General features: G+C 41.1%; 1 protein-coding gene across 1 annotated transcript in view; it reads left to right on the top strand.

The window, feature by feature from the left end:
- Positions 1-16,063, top strand: part of FBXO42 (F-box protein 42) — a 92,323-nt gene that overhangs the window by 37,571 nt on the left and 38,689 nt on the right. The window contains exons 2-3 of the mRNA XM_027060308.2: positions 7,447-7,713; positions 10,898-11,014. Coding sequence (XP_026916109.1) covers positions 7,464-7,713; positions 10,898-11,014 — 367 coding nt within the window. The 5' untranslated portion in view covers positions 7,447-7,463. The remainder of the gene's footprint in view (positions 1-7,446; positions 7,714-10,897; positions 11,015-16,063) is intronic.

Raw genomic sequence — 16,063 nt, 5'->3', positions numbered from 1 at the left:
CTGACTGAGCCATCCAGATGCCCCCATTTTTCTTAATGTCTTAAATAAATATTTTTGAGAGGGAAAGAATTTCCAAACCCAGAATAAGGCACCTTTTTTAAAAAAATGTTTATTTATTTATTTTGAGAGAGGGAGAGAACGCGAGTGGGGGAGGGGCAGAGCAAGAGGGAGACAGATTCCCAAGCAGGCCCCGACTATCTGTGCAGACAGAGCCTGACTTGGGGCTTGATCCATGAGCTGTGAGATCACGACCTGAGCCAAAATCAAGAGTCAGACGCTTAACCGACTGAGCCACCCAGGACAGCCCAGAATAAGGCACCCTTTTAATGTACCTTTTTTCTCCTCTAACTCCTCTATGATTTATACTGTACTTCAAATGAAAACCTATTGTTTAAAATTGTTATATGTTAAATTATTACAATCCAAATTATTCTATACTTTGTAAATTACTACTGTCTTCTCTTAAAATCTAAAGATTAAAAAAAATCTAATAATTCAAGCTCTCACACAATACAAATTTGCATGTTAAAGTTCTGTTATACTCTTTCTACCAAATGAAACATTTTGCTGAACCTAGAATATATGGTTCCTCCATATGGAATTTTCAGAACCTAGAGTATTTCCATTCATGATACGAAACCAGCACATTTTTCTTGACCGTTTATACTTAGTAATAACAAACCCTTTAGCTTCTACATATGAATATGGAGAACTCCTGAGAACTGGTCCATTTCTGTCATAAAGTGCTTTCATTTAATATCAGCCATTGTGAAGAATAGAAGTATACTAAGTAGGTAATTTGGCAAAATACTTCATTTCTCTATTTCATTGAAGAGAGTCTTCATTAGATAACACATTGATGAGTTAGCCACTTAAAAAAATTACTGCACCTGATATCTCTTTTAGGTTTGGAGTGCTTTACAGAAACAGCTCTCTGAATTTGCTTGTCAAAATAGCTCACAGTTTGCTAAAAGCAACAGTCGTTATGCCGAATTGTTCTATTTCTAGACTTTGTCACAACATTGACTGTCAGGAACTAAGGAGTATCCAGATTATGAGCTTCTGTTAATGTGGATAAAATAGTAAGTAGTGTGTACAAGTGGTAAAACATCCATCAAGTAGGAGATAGTTTTTACCTTTGTCCTAAAGGTAGTTGTGGAAAGTAGCAAAGCATATCATTTCAAGAGATAGTAATTTGAAGATCTTTATCCCTCCACCTTCCCCCATTTCATTCTCCGAAATCCTGCCTATTCTTCAAAGTTGAAATGCTTGCCTTTGTGTAATTTCCTGCTCAGACTAGTTGGAAGCCATCTCCTCCTTACCTGAACTGCTAAAGCTTCTTGTTTCATACCACAGGTCTGTCCTGTGTTGCTCTTCTTTATTTAGGTGCCTTTAGTTCTTACCATGTTAATCCCCTTGAGAGGAAAGAGTGGCATCTCTCTCTCTCTCTCTCTCTTTTTTTTTTTTTTTAAATTCTCATGGGATGTAAGCACAGTATTTTCTTCTTTTATTTTTTAAGTTTATTTATTTTGTGAGAGAGGGAGAGCGTGCTTGTACAGAGGTGGGGGGTAGAGAGAGGGAGGGAGAGATAGCAGGCTCCATGCTGTCAGCGCTGAGCCGACTGGGGGCTTGAACTCATGAATCATGAGATAATGACCTGAGCCGAAATCAAGAGTCAGATGCTTATCCGACTGAACCACCAGGCACCCCACACAGTATTTTCATGTATAGCAAATGTCTCATTGATATTTGTTGAACGCATGAAGGTATAAATTTTTATTTTCCCATTTTCTTTTTTTTTTTTTAACTTTTTTTTTTTTTTGCTTAGTTTTGAGAGAGCAAGCAGGGGAGGGACAGAGAGAGAGGGAGACAGAATCCCAAGCAGGCTCCATGCTGTCGATGCAGAGCCCAATGCGGGTCTCACAAATCGTGAGATCATAATGTAAGCCGAAATCAGAAGTTGGACACTTAACCAACTGAGCCACCCAGGCACCCTCCCCATTTTCCCATTTTCTATAACTCTTTCATTTGACTTAGTACAATGATAATGTATGTTATTAATAAGAAGGCCTTGTTATCTTAGATTGAATCATTTTGTAGTGTTCTATAAATCTTCACTTAACAGTATTTTATATTTTTAAGAGTAGAATTTAATACCTTTTAGTTCATGCTAGTACTGCTAAGGTGGATAACTTCATGAGTTCATATCGATATCCAGAAGCCTCAGAAGCCCTCATGTTGAGGGATGACTGGGGTGCTTTTCCATTCAATTCAGCCACATGATTTTCAGTTAAGTCTCAGTGCTTTATTTTACTGTCAGTAAGAGGTTCCCTTATTGAATTTTTGAAAAGCTTTTTGAAATTGTGAAGAATAATCTCGATTGCATTTTAAATGTTTGTTTGTTTGTTTTTGAGAGAGTGAGAGAGAGAGAGAGCGAGAGATAGAGAGCATGCACACGACGGGGAGAGGCAGAGAAGGAGAGAATCTCAAGCAGGCTCCGGTCTGTCAGTGCTGGACTGAGCCACCCAAGGGCCCCAATCTTGATTGCATTTTAAATCTTCAGGTTCCTTTTAGGTAGGTGAAGTGTATTTTGATTTCCATAAAGACATGTTTACTCCAAAAGGATTGTCAGATGTCTAATGTACAGAAACCAAGGCATAGTTAATCAAATATTGTACTAGGATCTGATAATAACTTTTACATGGATAACGAAGTAGTTTTGTTCCCATCCTGAATTTCTGTGAATTGATTTTAACTCTTTCCAAGTTAATCACTTTCCTCCAAGGAGTTCAGAGTAGTTTGTTGATATCTGCTACCATTATAGAATCTTCATATTGGTAGGGAATTTTCATTACTTACGGGTAAAGAGGGTTTTCCCACGTTGTTCTGTGTGACTTACCCTGGATCACACAGCATTATATAGGCAGACTCTCCATCTCAAAATCTTAACCTTAGTTTATACTTCAGAAGGGCAAGGTATTTGGATTTTTTTTTTTTTTTTTTTTGGTAAATAAACTCTACACCCAATGCGGGGCTTGACCCTGCCATCAAGAGTCACGTGCTCTACTGCCTGAGCCTGCCAGGTGCCCCAGGGCATTTGGATTTTTGAAAGTGATTTGTATTCAGTTGGATGTGGTCTGGTAGTATACTGTATATAGTATAGTATAGTATAGTATAGTATAGTATAGTATAGTATAGTAGTGATACTACTGGGCCAAATAAATGGTTTCTCTAGTACCACCCATCTTGACCTAGCCAAGGGTCATTGGGTCTGGCTCAGGAGTCCGGCAGCAGACTCACAGGCCAGTATACACCTTAAAAGGCCAAAATTCAAGGGACCAGAGAGAGATGTCCATTCTGACCAATAAAATACCTTGACAGCAGCTCGTAACATGTAAGGGTAGGGTCTGCTACTCCTGGATGTACTGACGATGTAATTTCGATTATAAAATAACAGGAAGTCAGCACAAGGGTGTTGTGAGTCCTTGTGCTAATTTGAATGTCTAGTGCTAGCGAGACAAGATGGCCAGGCAAATGGTCTCTGCCCTCAAGAAGCTCAGATTCCAGTAAACCGACTTCGTTTGATGTTTGTCCCCAAAACTTGGGGAAACTAAGAAGGCTTCACACAAACGTGAAGGGTATGGAAGATTTTTTTTTAAAGACTTCATGATCTCGGAGTTGGTTTGAGCCCTATGTTGGGTCTAGAGATTACTTAAAAAATATATATATCTTTAAAAAATAAATAAATAAATAAAGACTCCATGAAAACCGTGGCACCTGGCTGTCTCAGTCTGTAGAGCATGCAAGTCTTGAGTTCGAGTCCCACATTGGGTGTAGAGATTACTTTGAAAATAAAATCTTAAAAAATAATAAATACTTCATGAAAACCACATTCGGTGAGTTAACAACAATTGCATGTGAAATGTTTTATAGGGCTTCTTTTGGCATGAAAAAAACTGTTTCAAAATGCCTCCATATCCTGTGGGAATGTGAGTGATGATTTCATTACCTAATCATGGAAGTGAAAATGAGGGACCGTGCAAATTGGTGCTGGAAGTGTAATTACAAGGAATTACATCTGAGCCCATCCCTGTGTGTTCTTACTGGCATTTGTGCTCAAGGCCAAGTTCGCAAACGTGCCCCCAGGAGCATCGGGTTTGGTGCTTTTGTGGACAGTAAAATGGTTGAATGGTGAGAGTTACTTAAAACTGGGCATTACAAAAGTTTGCATCCCTTTATGTAGGCTTACTAAAGGGAGTAAGAAGTTGTTTTATTGAGCCAAACAAATTTATTTTGCTTGGGGGAAAAATAGTATTATACAAATAACCTTTTGCAGTCTTCATTGATTCAGTTTGTTCTGAAGCAGACCCTAGACTCACAGTCTGTCGAGTTGTTGAGTAAAGAACAACTATATTTGAGATCCTATGTTTAATTCAAATGTGAAAGATGCAGCCAAACTTAAGGAATCTGTTTCTTTGGACTCTTTTCCGTGGTGAATTCCAGAGCCGAATGGGAGTTAAAAATATGAGAAAGTCAATAAATTAGGGAAGATAGCCAGTGAGAGGTGAGAAATGATAACTTGTAGAGGGGAGAAAAAGAGGGAATATGGGAAGTAATTTTTTTCCAGTAGTAAAAGGTACCTTTTTTATCCCCCAGAAAAAATTTTTAGTTTTTGTTTTATATTGCACCCCAAACTGCACTCTTCCGGGTAGATGTTGGACCTGGAAAGGGAAAGACCCCCTCTAGCAAGTTAAGCATGTGGAAGAATCGCTCACCCAAAGTGGGGAGCAACTGTCTAGGATCCTTTATGTGCTATGGTTACAGTAACCCTACAGTAAACGCTTCTTCCCTGCTGCAGGGGAGTGGAAGACATTGCCACCACCTTCCTCTGCTGCTGCCCCAACGGGGGAGGGGGGGGATTTTGGCTGCCCCACTATGTGTATAGCTCGCCACCAGTCCTTCACCATCAGCAGGACTCCAGCAGCCACTCTGCCAGGATGCATTGTCTTATCATGAGCTAATTTGATAGATTAGTTTCTTGGAAGACTTGATTCACGTTTTCATTTTCCTTAATGTGATCATCCTTCCAGTTCTTAAGATGTACGCGATTTCCTGTATGATTTATAGGAGTGGCAAGGTGAGGTGGGAAGCTTCCCTTCTTTGCTTTCCTTGTCCCCCTCACCTTTGGGAACATTTCAGATCTTTGTTCGTTTTGTTCTGTTTTGTTTTTTAAAGATTTTATTGGGGGTGCGTGCCTGGGCAGCTCAGTTAGTTGAGTGTACGTCTATTGATCTTAGCTCAGGTCATAGTCCTGGGTCATGAGATCGAGCCCCACAACAGGCTCCACGCCTGCTTAAGATTCTCTCTCTCTCTCTCTCTCTCTCTCTCTCTCTCTCCCCCCCCCCGCCCCCTCCCCTGCCCTATCTCTCTTTTTAAAAAATTATAATAAAAAAAGTTTTTTATTTTTTTAAGTAATCTCTGTAACCAACGTGGGGCTCGAACTCACAACCCTGAGATCAACTGTAGCATGCCCTGATGACTGAGCCAGCCAGGTGCCCCTGGAACATTTCAAATCTTTCTCAAAACCCCAAGTGTATTTCAGAATCACTCTTCTCTTCCCATTATTTTTTGTTCTTTACATCAGTGCTAGAGGCAATGCTGGAAATTTGTAAGGTGAATGGCATAGTGAATGGTCTGGGTAGGTATGTGTGGTCAAGGGGAATAGGTGTATTAGAAAATAAGAAAACAAACTCAGATGTCCTTTCAAGAAAAGACTTCCTGCCCATCTGTAAGGAGTGTAACTGAAGAAAGCTGTTAGTCTCTTCAGGGTCAGCCTCAGCTTTGGAGCAGCCCCCCAGCCAGTGGCTGAGCAGAGCAATGACAGATATGCTGCATTCTGGAGCCTTCTAAATGGCCGCCTTGTTCCAGGCGTTGTCAAATCTGCATCACACTCTGCTCCCCCCGCCCAGTCCTGCTTCCTTCTTTTTTCTTCTCACAAGACTTCTCCCCATGAAACATTTTTTCATTCCGAATTTTGTTTTTTTAGCATTTGCTTCCTGGATAATATAACCTGTGACACACTTCTTACATAAATCACCCTACTCCCTTCATTTTACTGTTTTTTACCCCAGGCTGTGCATGAAACATCATGGGAATGGTGTGAGTGAGTTGCCTGCCTCTGCATGTATATTTCAACATGTTGTGCTCTTTCTAGAAAATTTAGGGAATAGAGAAATTAAAACTCAATCATAATGATTTTTTTAAATACCTTCACAAGAGGTAACTTGATAATGGCTTATTTTGATAAACTTTAGAGAAGTGCATTAAACATTAAGTGCTCATCTTGGTGAATTTATCACAGACTGAACATATCCGTATAACATTACCCAATCAGGAAACAACTTCACCAGCACCCCTGCGGCACTCACTTTGAAGAGCATGAATTAATTTTACCTGGTTTTGAATCTGATATAAGCGTGGCCATGTAGTATTCACTCTTCTGTCTTTGGTTCAGTGTTGTGTTTGAGAGTTACCTGTGTGGGTGTCTTGCAGAAGTTCCATTGTGTGAATGGACCACAATTTATCTGTAACATTGTTGATGGGCATATATATTATTTCTGGTTTCTTACTCCCTAGATCTGTTTTGATGTTTTCTAATACAAATGTTGCCTAGTAATTGGTATTTTAGCTGGGTAAGCCTATTCTTGGAATGTTTATTATCCTTGTAAGTGAATTGTCTTATGTAAGAAGACTTTGTAAGAAAAACTTTTCTTAATCCACATCCTCAGAATGTTCTTACTACTCTTTATAGGACCCTCAGTTAGTTTTTCCTTTGAAGTCTGAGGTCTTGAATCATGTTACTGGCCAAGGGAGTTTAGTTGCTGTTCCTTTTGCTGTCTGCCAGTCAGATGCTTGCCTTAGAGGAGCTGTTACGGAACAACTTTCGTGTTTTATGGTTATGCCAGAACTCGGCTGTCATTCTGATTTACAGTGGAGAGAAAAAATATAATCAGAAGCTTTTAGGGGTGCCTGGGTGGCTCAGTTGGTTGAGTGTCTTACTCTTGGTTTCAGCTTAAGTCATGATCCTGGGATAGAGTCCCGCATTGGCTCCACACTGACAGTGTGCAGACTACTTGGGATTCTTTCTCCCTCTCTCTCTGCCCATCCTGCATGCATTCTCTCTGTCTCTCAAATAAGTAAGCCTCAAAAAAAAAAAAAATAAATAATAAAGAAGCCTTTAGGGATTTGTTAGATATTTGGGATGGGCTTGGTATTTGAGCTCTACCTGTCAAATTAAGGTGGCTCTCAACTAGTGTGGGAAAGTGCTGGAGAACAGATTTCACACCGAGGGTCTAAAAAATATCATGTGCAGCTTGGATGCATGTGCCTGAGTTATTTCAGAGCTTCTGACAGTGTATACTGATGTTTGTTCATTTCCCACTATAGCTGTTGAGTGGAATGTCATGGCCAGCTCCTCGGACAGTGAAGATGACAGTTTCATGGCCGTGGACCAAGAAGAAACTGTGCTGGAAGGGACAATGGAGCAAGATGAGGAGCCCCACCCAGTACTGGAGGTTGAAGAGACTAGACATAATAGGCCCATGTCTGAGCTGCCAGAAGAGGTTTTGGAGTATATCCTGTCCTTTCTTTCACCATACCAGGAACACAAAACTGCAGCCCTTGTCTGCAAACAGTGGTATCGACTTATCAAAGGTACTGTGCAAAGTGGAAGGCTTATTTATCTATTTAAATGTGTTTTCATGGTTTATTTTTAAGGTCCCAGTTTCGTTTTCTCCTTTCTCCCTTAAATTTATTGTGGTTCTAAAATTTAGTGTTAGACAATTAAGCGTACATTTTCCTTTTCTCTTAATTCTGGTTAGTTTTATGAACAGCTTGGGTTTTGTAGTATTTGATCCAACTTGCCGTTTTAAAATGTGGATTCTTTTTTTGCATATTCTTAGAGTTGGTCTGGTAAATTGTGTTGTTCTTGAACAGACGAAGCAGGGACGGATGTGGGATAACAGTACAGCTAATGTTAATATACCTCTTACCATTGTCAGCCACTGTTGTGACTGCTTTACTATCCTCACAGAAAACTCTGAACAGGTGAAGAAACAAGAGTGTGAGAGGCACAGTTAAGTAACTTACCCAAGGTCACACGGGTATCACGGGGGATGGAAGATCCACATTCAGGCAGTCTGGCTTTAGTGTCCGTGTTCTTTAAGAGGATATCATTTTGTTTCTTAAAGTAGCTAATTGTGGCAAATATGGGATTGTGCAAGTATTTACTGCTTTATTTTATCTCTAAGTGATAAAGGCTCTATGCATATCTTTTACTTTTTAAAATGTTTTTTTGTTTAATGTTTATTTTCGAGAGAGAGAGACAGACAGAATGTGAGTGAGAAAGGGGCAGAGAGAGAGGGAGACACAGCATCTGAAGTAGGCTCCAGGGTCTGAGTTGTCAGCACAGAGCCTGACAAGGGGCTCGAACTCATGGGCCGCAAGATCATGACCTGAGCCGAAGTCGGACGCTTAGCCAACTGAGCCACTCAGGCGTCCCTCTTGTACTTTTAAAAATGAGTTTCTCCTCTTTTTCTCCCCATTTTTCTCTCTCTCTTTTTTTTAACGTTTATTTATTTTTGAGAGAGAGAGAGAGAAAGAGAGAATCCGAAGCAGGCTCTGTGCTGACAGCAGAGATGCAGGGCTCAAACTCACGAACCATGAGATTATGACCTGAACTGAAGGTAGATGCTTAACCAACTGAGCCACCCAGGCACCCCTGCTTTTGTTTTTTTTTCAATGTTTATTTATTTTGAGAGGGAGAGAGAGAGAGAACACACGAGTGAGCATGAATTGGGGAGGGTCAGAGGGAGAAAGAGAATCCCAAGCAGGCTCCTCACTGTCAGTCTACAGAGCCCTACTCAGGGCTTGATCCCAAGAACCGTGACCTGAGCCAAAATCAAGAGCCAGCAGCTTAACAGACTGAGCCACCCACACACCCGTCTTCCATTTTCTAATCAAGTTTTCAACTTTAGCTAAATGTACTTACCAGGGGTGGTGTATTTTTAATTTAATAGATAGCAGTTATTTTTTTTACATTTACAGTTTTACATTTACAGTTACATTTTAACTGGAAAGGGCCCATTTTTGAATGAAGACCAAGCCAGTTGAATAAACTTTGATCAAGCAGTTTGTTCCTTCCTAGTGGGAACAGGCAGTCAGAAATATGACAGGAAAAAACCTTTAGATCAGAATCAGTCTTAAAATCATTTCCTTTCATCAGGGTGGTTCTCATGGGGCATGGGGTCATTGTCAATTGCTCAGAACCCAACCTAGAAGGCTGAGGACCAGCTGTGTTGAAACCGTTTGCTGGGTCCTGTGCTCATCTGCTTACAACTGGTAATGCTTGCTTTCTCTTTGCAGATTTAATGGACCCTTCAGTAGAGATTGAATGCTTACCCTGTGAAAATAGATGATTTCACCTCTAAAATAGAGGTGGAAGAATCACAGATGAGGGGCTATGAACTAATCAAAGTTACGAGTTTATTCTTGGTTTTATATGGCATTCTTACTGTTTTGATATGTATGTATGTGTGTGTGTATATATATATATATAACATATGCACATAGATATGTGCATATGGTATGTATATATACATATGTATGTATATGCACATACATATACGTATACATACATGCATACATACATACATATACATACATTTATACACACACACACACACACACTTTTTTATTTTAAAGAGGGAGGAACCCTAATCTAGCACTCACAGTCTTAGATCTTCTGGGAGAAGGAAGTCACTGCCAGGATAGCTTCTTCTTTCCCCCTCTCTATCATTATGTATCTGTCCCTTATTCATTACTGCCTTACCTCAATTCAACATTTTCAAATCTGTTACTTTCTTCATCAGAGTATAGTTGGCACTGTAGTCACACATTAAAGATGACTATCTTTTCATATTCCAGTTCTTAACTGTGAGTTCAGCCAAAGGATAGTAATCATCATTGGAAAACATTTTTAAATACTGTGATCCTGCTTAAGGATCCACTAAGGTGACATGAATTAAAAAATGATACATTCTTTCAAAGTGTAACATAAATTATTGTACTCTTCATTCAAAATGTTGCTCTTTGAAATAAGGTAGTCATTTCATGTGTTAAAAACATAGATTGTTCCAGAAACATGAAGCTCTCACCTTTTAAAAAACAAAGACTTTTATTTTTCTTTCTTTCTTAAGAGAGCTCAAGCTAGGAAGGGGCAGAGAGAGGGAGACAAAGGCTCCAAAGATCCTAGCAGGCTCCATGCTGACAGCAGAGAGCCCAAAGCAGGGCTTGAAATCATGAGCCGTGAGATCATGGCCTGAGCCCAAGTCAGACGTTCGCCTGACTGAGCCACCCAGGCGCCCCCATAGACTTTATTTTTTAGAGTGGTTTTAGATTCACAGCAAAATTGAGCAGAAAGGTCAGACATTTCCTGTTTTCCCACATCCACAACCTCCCCTACTATCAACATACCCCGGTGCATTTGTTGCAGTTGACAGACCTGCATGGACACATCATCATCACCCGAAGTCCAGAGTTTACATTGGGGTGCACATTCTGTGGGTTTGAACAAATGTGTAATGATATGTATCCACCATTACAGTACAAGTGCTCACTTTTTAAAACAGCTTTCCTTAGTTGTAAATTCATCATTTCATAATTCAGTGTAAGCTAATTATTGTCTCTTCGTTTATTAAGATGGAATATGCTTCTTGGTTCCCATGGTCTAACCATAGGCATTTATGAACACCTGTTTTTTATATTCCAGATGCAGTTTTAATAATTTGGTTGAAAAGTGAAGTATCCAGGCTGAAGCATTTGTTATTTTTGTCTTTAGGTGTAGCCCACCAGTGTTACCATGGTTTCATAAAGGCTGTCCAGGAAGGAAACATTCAATGGGAGAGTCGGACTTACCCTTATCCTGGAACCCCGATCACTCAGCGGTTCTCACACAGTAAGTATTTACTGTGAGAGTAGATGCCATCCTGCCCGTGGTCATATTTCCAAAAATTCCTCTGGAGACATGTATTTTGTTTGACTTTTTAATGAAGAGAATGTAAAATGAGGCCTTATATTAACTTTAGAATCAGGGAAGAGTGTGAGCCTAAGTACAGCATAGGCACCTTGGTATAATTTTATATTTGAATTTTTCTAGTATCTCTACCCCCAAGAGGTCAAGGTGTTATCGTAGACTTGAACATTGATATCAAGTAAGAGGATATCAAAGAAGTACAGAAAGGTGTTTCCAAGATCCTGCTTAGGGAGTAGCCAGAATTTAACACTAAGAGTTAAAATAATTCTTTATTTTAACATAGTATATGTTTAGCCAACACTGAATTTGGCTGGGATCACACAAAGATTTTGAACATGAAGGGTATTAATTTTAAAATGTCAATTTAAATAGTAAAATTATAAATGCTCTGGTAAATAGGACACAATTTAGAGTTTTTATTTTTATTTAAATTTTTTTAATGTTTGTTTATTTTTGAGAGAGAGAGAGAGAGAGCGAGCACATGAGCAGGGGAGGGGCAGAGAGAGAGGGAGACACAGAATCTGAAGCAGGCTCTAGGCTCTGAGCTGTCAGCACAGAGCCTGAGGTGGGGCTTGAACTCACGAACTGTGAGATCATGACCTGAGCCGAAGTCAGATGCTTAACCGACTGAGCCACCCAGGTGCCCCTAATTTAGAGTTTTTAGATTATTCTAGAATTAACTCTCCATTTGAATTTGATTTTTGTAGACACCATTTTATTCTATTAGTGATTCATACCTTCATCAAAATGAGATTAAGATGTGGTATATCTTAGGCCAGTACAGGTATATTAACAATGGTTCTCCATCAAGAAAGCTCGTGGCAGTGGGGTGGGGGTGAGGGAGCTCTAAATACTTTCTCATAATTACAGCTTTAATTATATTACTTCCCAGTTCAGAAACCTTCAGTGCCTGTTGCTTACAAGATAAAAGCTAAACTTAGTCTTATATTCAGAGCCCTCTTTAATTTGACCTGTGTTCAGATTTACCACATCATCTCCCAGCTTTGCCCAAGAGCTCTCCTCTTTCAAGCGGTCACATTGCCATGCTGGATTCTTCCTCCCTGGAGTGTTTGTATCCACTTAGCTAAAGCCTGCCTTTCCTTGAAGACTCCATTGAAGTTCTGGCTCCTTCGTGAAACCTCTCAACTCTTTAGCTCATAGAAAATATTTTCCTGTTCTGAGCCTTTGTTGTTGTCTTCTGATACTTTTTTTTTTTTAATTTTTAATGTTTATTTTTGAGAGAGACAGAGCACGAGTAGGGGAGGGGCAAAGAGAGGGAGACACAGAATCCAAAGCAGGCTCCAGGGTCTGAGCTGTCAGCACAGAGCCTGACATGGGGCTTGAACTCATGAACGGTGAGATCATGACCCGAGCTGAAGTCGGACGCTTAACCGACTGAGCCACGCAGGTGCCCCAACTTTTTGATACTCTTGAATATTACTACTAATTTTGAACTCTTGTGTTATTCAGGTTTTAATTTTAATTCCAGTATAGTTAATGTACAGTGTTATATTACTTTCAGGTGTCCAGTGTAGTGATTCAGTACTTCTGTACAATACTCAGTGCTTATCATGATAACTGTGGGTATTTGGAACTCTTGAGGGAAGGAGAGTGTATTGGTTATTCATGTGTTTAAAAAACTTAGCAGCTTAAAACATTTATTATCCCACAGAGTTCCCAAGGGTCAGGAATCTGGGAGTGGTTAGCTTGGAGGTTCTGGCTCAGTGTCTCTGATGAGGTTGCAGCCAGTCTGTCAGGGCTGTAGTCACCTGAAGGCTTGACTGGGGCCCAGGCGGGCTGCTTCCAGGTTCACACAAGTAACTGTTCACAGGAGGCTTCTGTTCCTTAGGACTTGGACCTCTGGGGGCACTTGGGTGGTTCAGTTGGTTAGGCATCCAACGTTGGCTCTAGTCACGATTTTGCAGTTCATGGGTTTGAGCCCTGCGTCGGGCTCTGTGCTGACAGCTCAGAGCCTGGAGCCTGTTTCAGATTCTGTGTCTCCCTCTCTCTCTGTCCCTACCCCGTTCATGCTTGCGCGCGCGCTCTCTCTCTCTCTCTCTCTCTCTCTCATAAATAAACATTAAAAAAAAAGGACTTGGGCCTCTTTGTGGAGCTGCTCATGACTTGGTAGCTGGCTACCCACAGAATGAAAGAATGAATGATTGGGGAGAGAGAGAGAGAGAGAGAGAGAGGGAGGGAGGGAGGGAGGGAGAGACACCAAGATAGAAGCTGTAGTGTCTTTTACAACCTAATCTCTGAAATGAACCTCTTTCCTGATCCGTTCTATTGGTCACACAGATATTGACCAGCAGGGTAAATACCAGGCCGTGAGGACCTTTGGAGGCCATCTTGGAGGCTGGCTGTCCCAAACCCTGTGTTGTATTCTCATTTCCAGAGGAGAATTCAGTACATAACTATAATTTATCATTGTCTTGGAACTGGATCTAAATAGATCAAAGGAGCAGGCCAGATTGTTGCCGTGTTCTCCGTTCTCTCTAGGAGCTGTTTTACTTTTGCTGTCGTAACCCCCCTAGGGCAGTGGGTCTCAAAGTGTGATTCCTAGGCCTCTGGGGAAGAGGGCAATCTGTGAGACCCTTTTGGGGGTCTGTGAAGTCAGAACTGGTTTTCTTTGTTTTAATGCCCCTGCCTTGAGTTTTGCACAGGCTGTAACACTTTTACTCTGCATTGCTTTTGTACCATTAGTGCAAATGTCAACAGAGTGGAAAAGGCCATTAACAGCAACTACTGAAAAACAAAAAATGTAAACAGGGCACCTGAATGGCTCAGCCCATTGAGCGTCTCTTGATTTCAGCTCAGGTTGTGATCTCATAGTTCGTGAGATAGAGCCCCAAATTGGGCTCTCTGGTGACAGCATGGAGCCTGCTTGGGTTTCTCTGTCTCTCTCTGTGCCTCCCCTGTTCACACTGACTTGATCTCTCTTTCAAAAAAAAATTTTTTTTAATGTTTATTTATTTTTGACAGAGAGAGACAGAGCATGAGTGGGGGAGGGGCAGAGAGAGAGGGAGACACAGAATCCGAAGCAGGCTCCAGGCTGTGAGCTGTTGGCACAGAGCCCGACGCGAGGCTGAGGCTGGAACCGTGAGATCATGACCTGAGCCGAAGTCGGACGCTCAACCGACTGAGCCACCCAGGTGCCCCACTTGCTCTCTCTTTCAAATTAAATAAATAAACATTAAAAACAGAAACAGCGGCTACTGTCGGTTAAGCATCTGACTTTGGCTCTGATCATGATCTCGTGGTTCGTGGGTCCAAGCTCCACATCCAGCTCTGTGCTGCCAGTTCAGAGCCTGGATCCTGCTTCAGATTCTGTGTCTCCCTCTCTCTCTCCCCGCCCCCCCCCCCCCCCCCACTCTATCTCTCAAAAGATGAATAAATGTTAGAAAGCAAGCAAACAAACAAAAAACAAAGCCCAGGCTACTGTTACTACTACCGGTACTTCCTTCTCTTCCTCTCTCCCTTCCTTCCTCCTCCTCCTTCCCTTCCTTCCTCCTCCTCCTTCCCCCCCTTTCTCTTCCTCTCCTCCTTACTACAAAAATAGTTTTTGAAAGGGACTTGAGTGTTTTCAGGAATCCACACTTCAATACTTAATTCATTTAAGACTATAAATGAATCCTTGTCAAGCATATGTAATGAGGGGCACCTGGGTGGCTTAGTCACTTTAGCTCAAGTCATGATATCATGGGTTTGTGAGTTTGAGCCCTTAGATCTAGCTCTGTGCTGACAACTCAGAGCCTGGAGCCTGCTTCAGATTGTGTCTCCTCTCTCTGCCCCTCCTCCACTGTGTCTCTGTCTCTGTCTCTGTCTCTCTGTCTCTCTCTCCCTCCCTCTCAAAAATAAATAAACATTAACAAATAAATTTTATGTAATGAAATTACAGGAGAATCCATGTTAGGTCCAGTATTTGTTGTTGAGGGAGGGTTAACTTCAGTTACTGACAGATAATTGGAATGAGAGGCAGAGACAGAGTTTCTAAAGACTGTTTTAAGATGTTTTTTTGAAACAAGTATTTTTAAGAACCCTAAGTGAGGGAAATGGAGTGACTCTGGATAAAGTAGAAACCAAGCTGGGAAGTATTCAGGGGTGAGTAATTATCACAGGACAGACAACTTAGCTTTCTAATGAGAGAAGAAAAAAATTTTTCGATTAACTAGCTTTTGAAAGAGTATCATTACAAAATAGTGACAGTTATTTGCAGGGGACATAGAGAAAAAAAATAGAGTGAGTAATCTCACAGAAATTCAGAGGTTGGTGGATTTCAATATTTGTTTTTACCTTAAATTTTTTTTCATGTCTTCATTTAAAATCCAAGAAAAGGTGCCATAGATTTTTTTTTTTTTAAGTTTTTTAATGTTTATCTATTTTTGAGAGAGAGACAGCGAGCAAGCAGAGGACGGGCAAAGAGAGAGGAGACGCAGGATCTGAAACAGGCTCCAGGCTCTGAGTCATCAGCACAGAGCCCGACACAGGGCTCAAACCCACAAACTGCAAGATCATGACCTGAGCCAAAGTCGGACGCTCAACCCACTGAGCCACCCAGGCGCCCCAAAGGTGCTATAGATTTTTTAAAAAGGTGTCTGTGTGTCTGTTTCCTCTCTCTCAGCTCATCTCTCACTGTTGGCCTTTCTCTCTGCATGCTGGCAGACTGAAGAGAACTGTTACACAGAAATGGGCATTTTTCAGAATAGGTTGAAAACAAGGAATTCCTTCAGTGTTTTTCCTTAGCTCCTTCCTCTTCCTACTGCATGTTTCTCCCCAGAGTTCAATTTTATTTCTTTTTTCTTTTTCTTTCTTTCTCTCTCTCTCTCTCTCTTTTTTTTTTTTTTAGAGACAGAGCGCAAGCGAGAGCAAGCAAGTGGGGAGAGGGGCAGGCAGGGGAGGGAAGAGAGAGAGAGAGGGAGAGAGAGAATCTCAAGCAGGCTCCACGCTCAGTATGGAGCCTGACACAGAGCT

Source organism: Acinonyx jubatus, chromosome C1, assembly GCF_027475565.1.
Source record: "Acinonyx jubatus isolate Ajub_Pintada_27869175 chromosome C1, VMU_Ajub_asm_v1.0, whole genome shotgun sequence".
Lineage (NCBI taxonomy): Eukaryota > Metazoa > Chordata > Mammalia > Carnivora > Felidae > Acinonyx > Acinonyx jubatus.
Note: the sequence above shows the minus strand (reverse complement) of the source record. Positions and strands in the feature narration are given on the sequence as shown.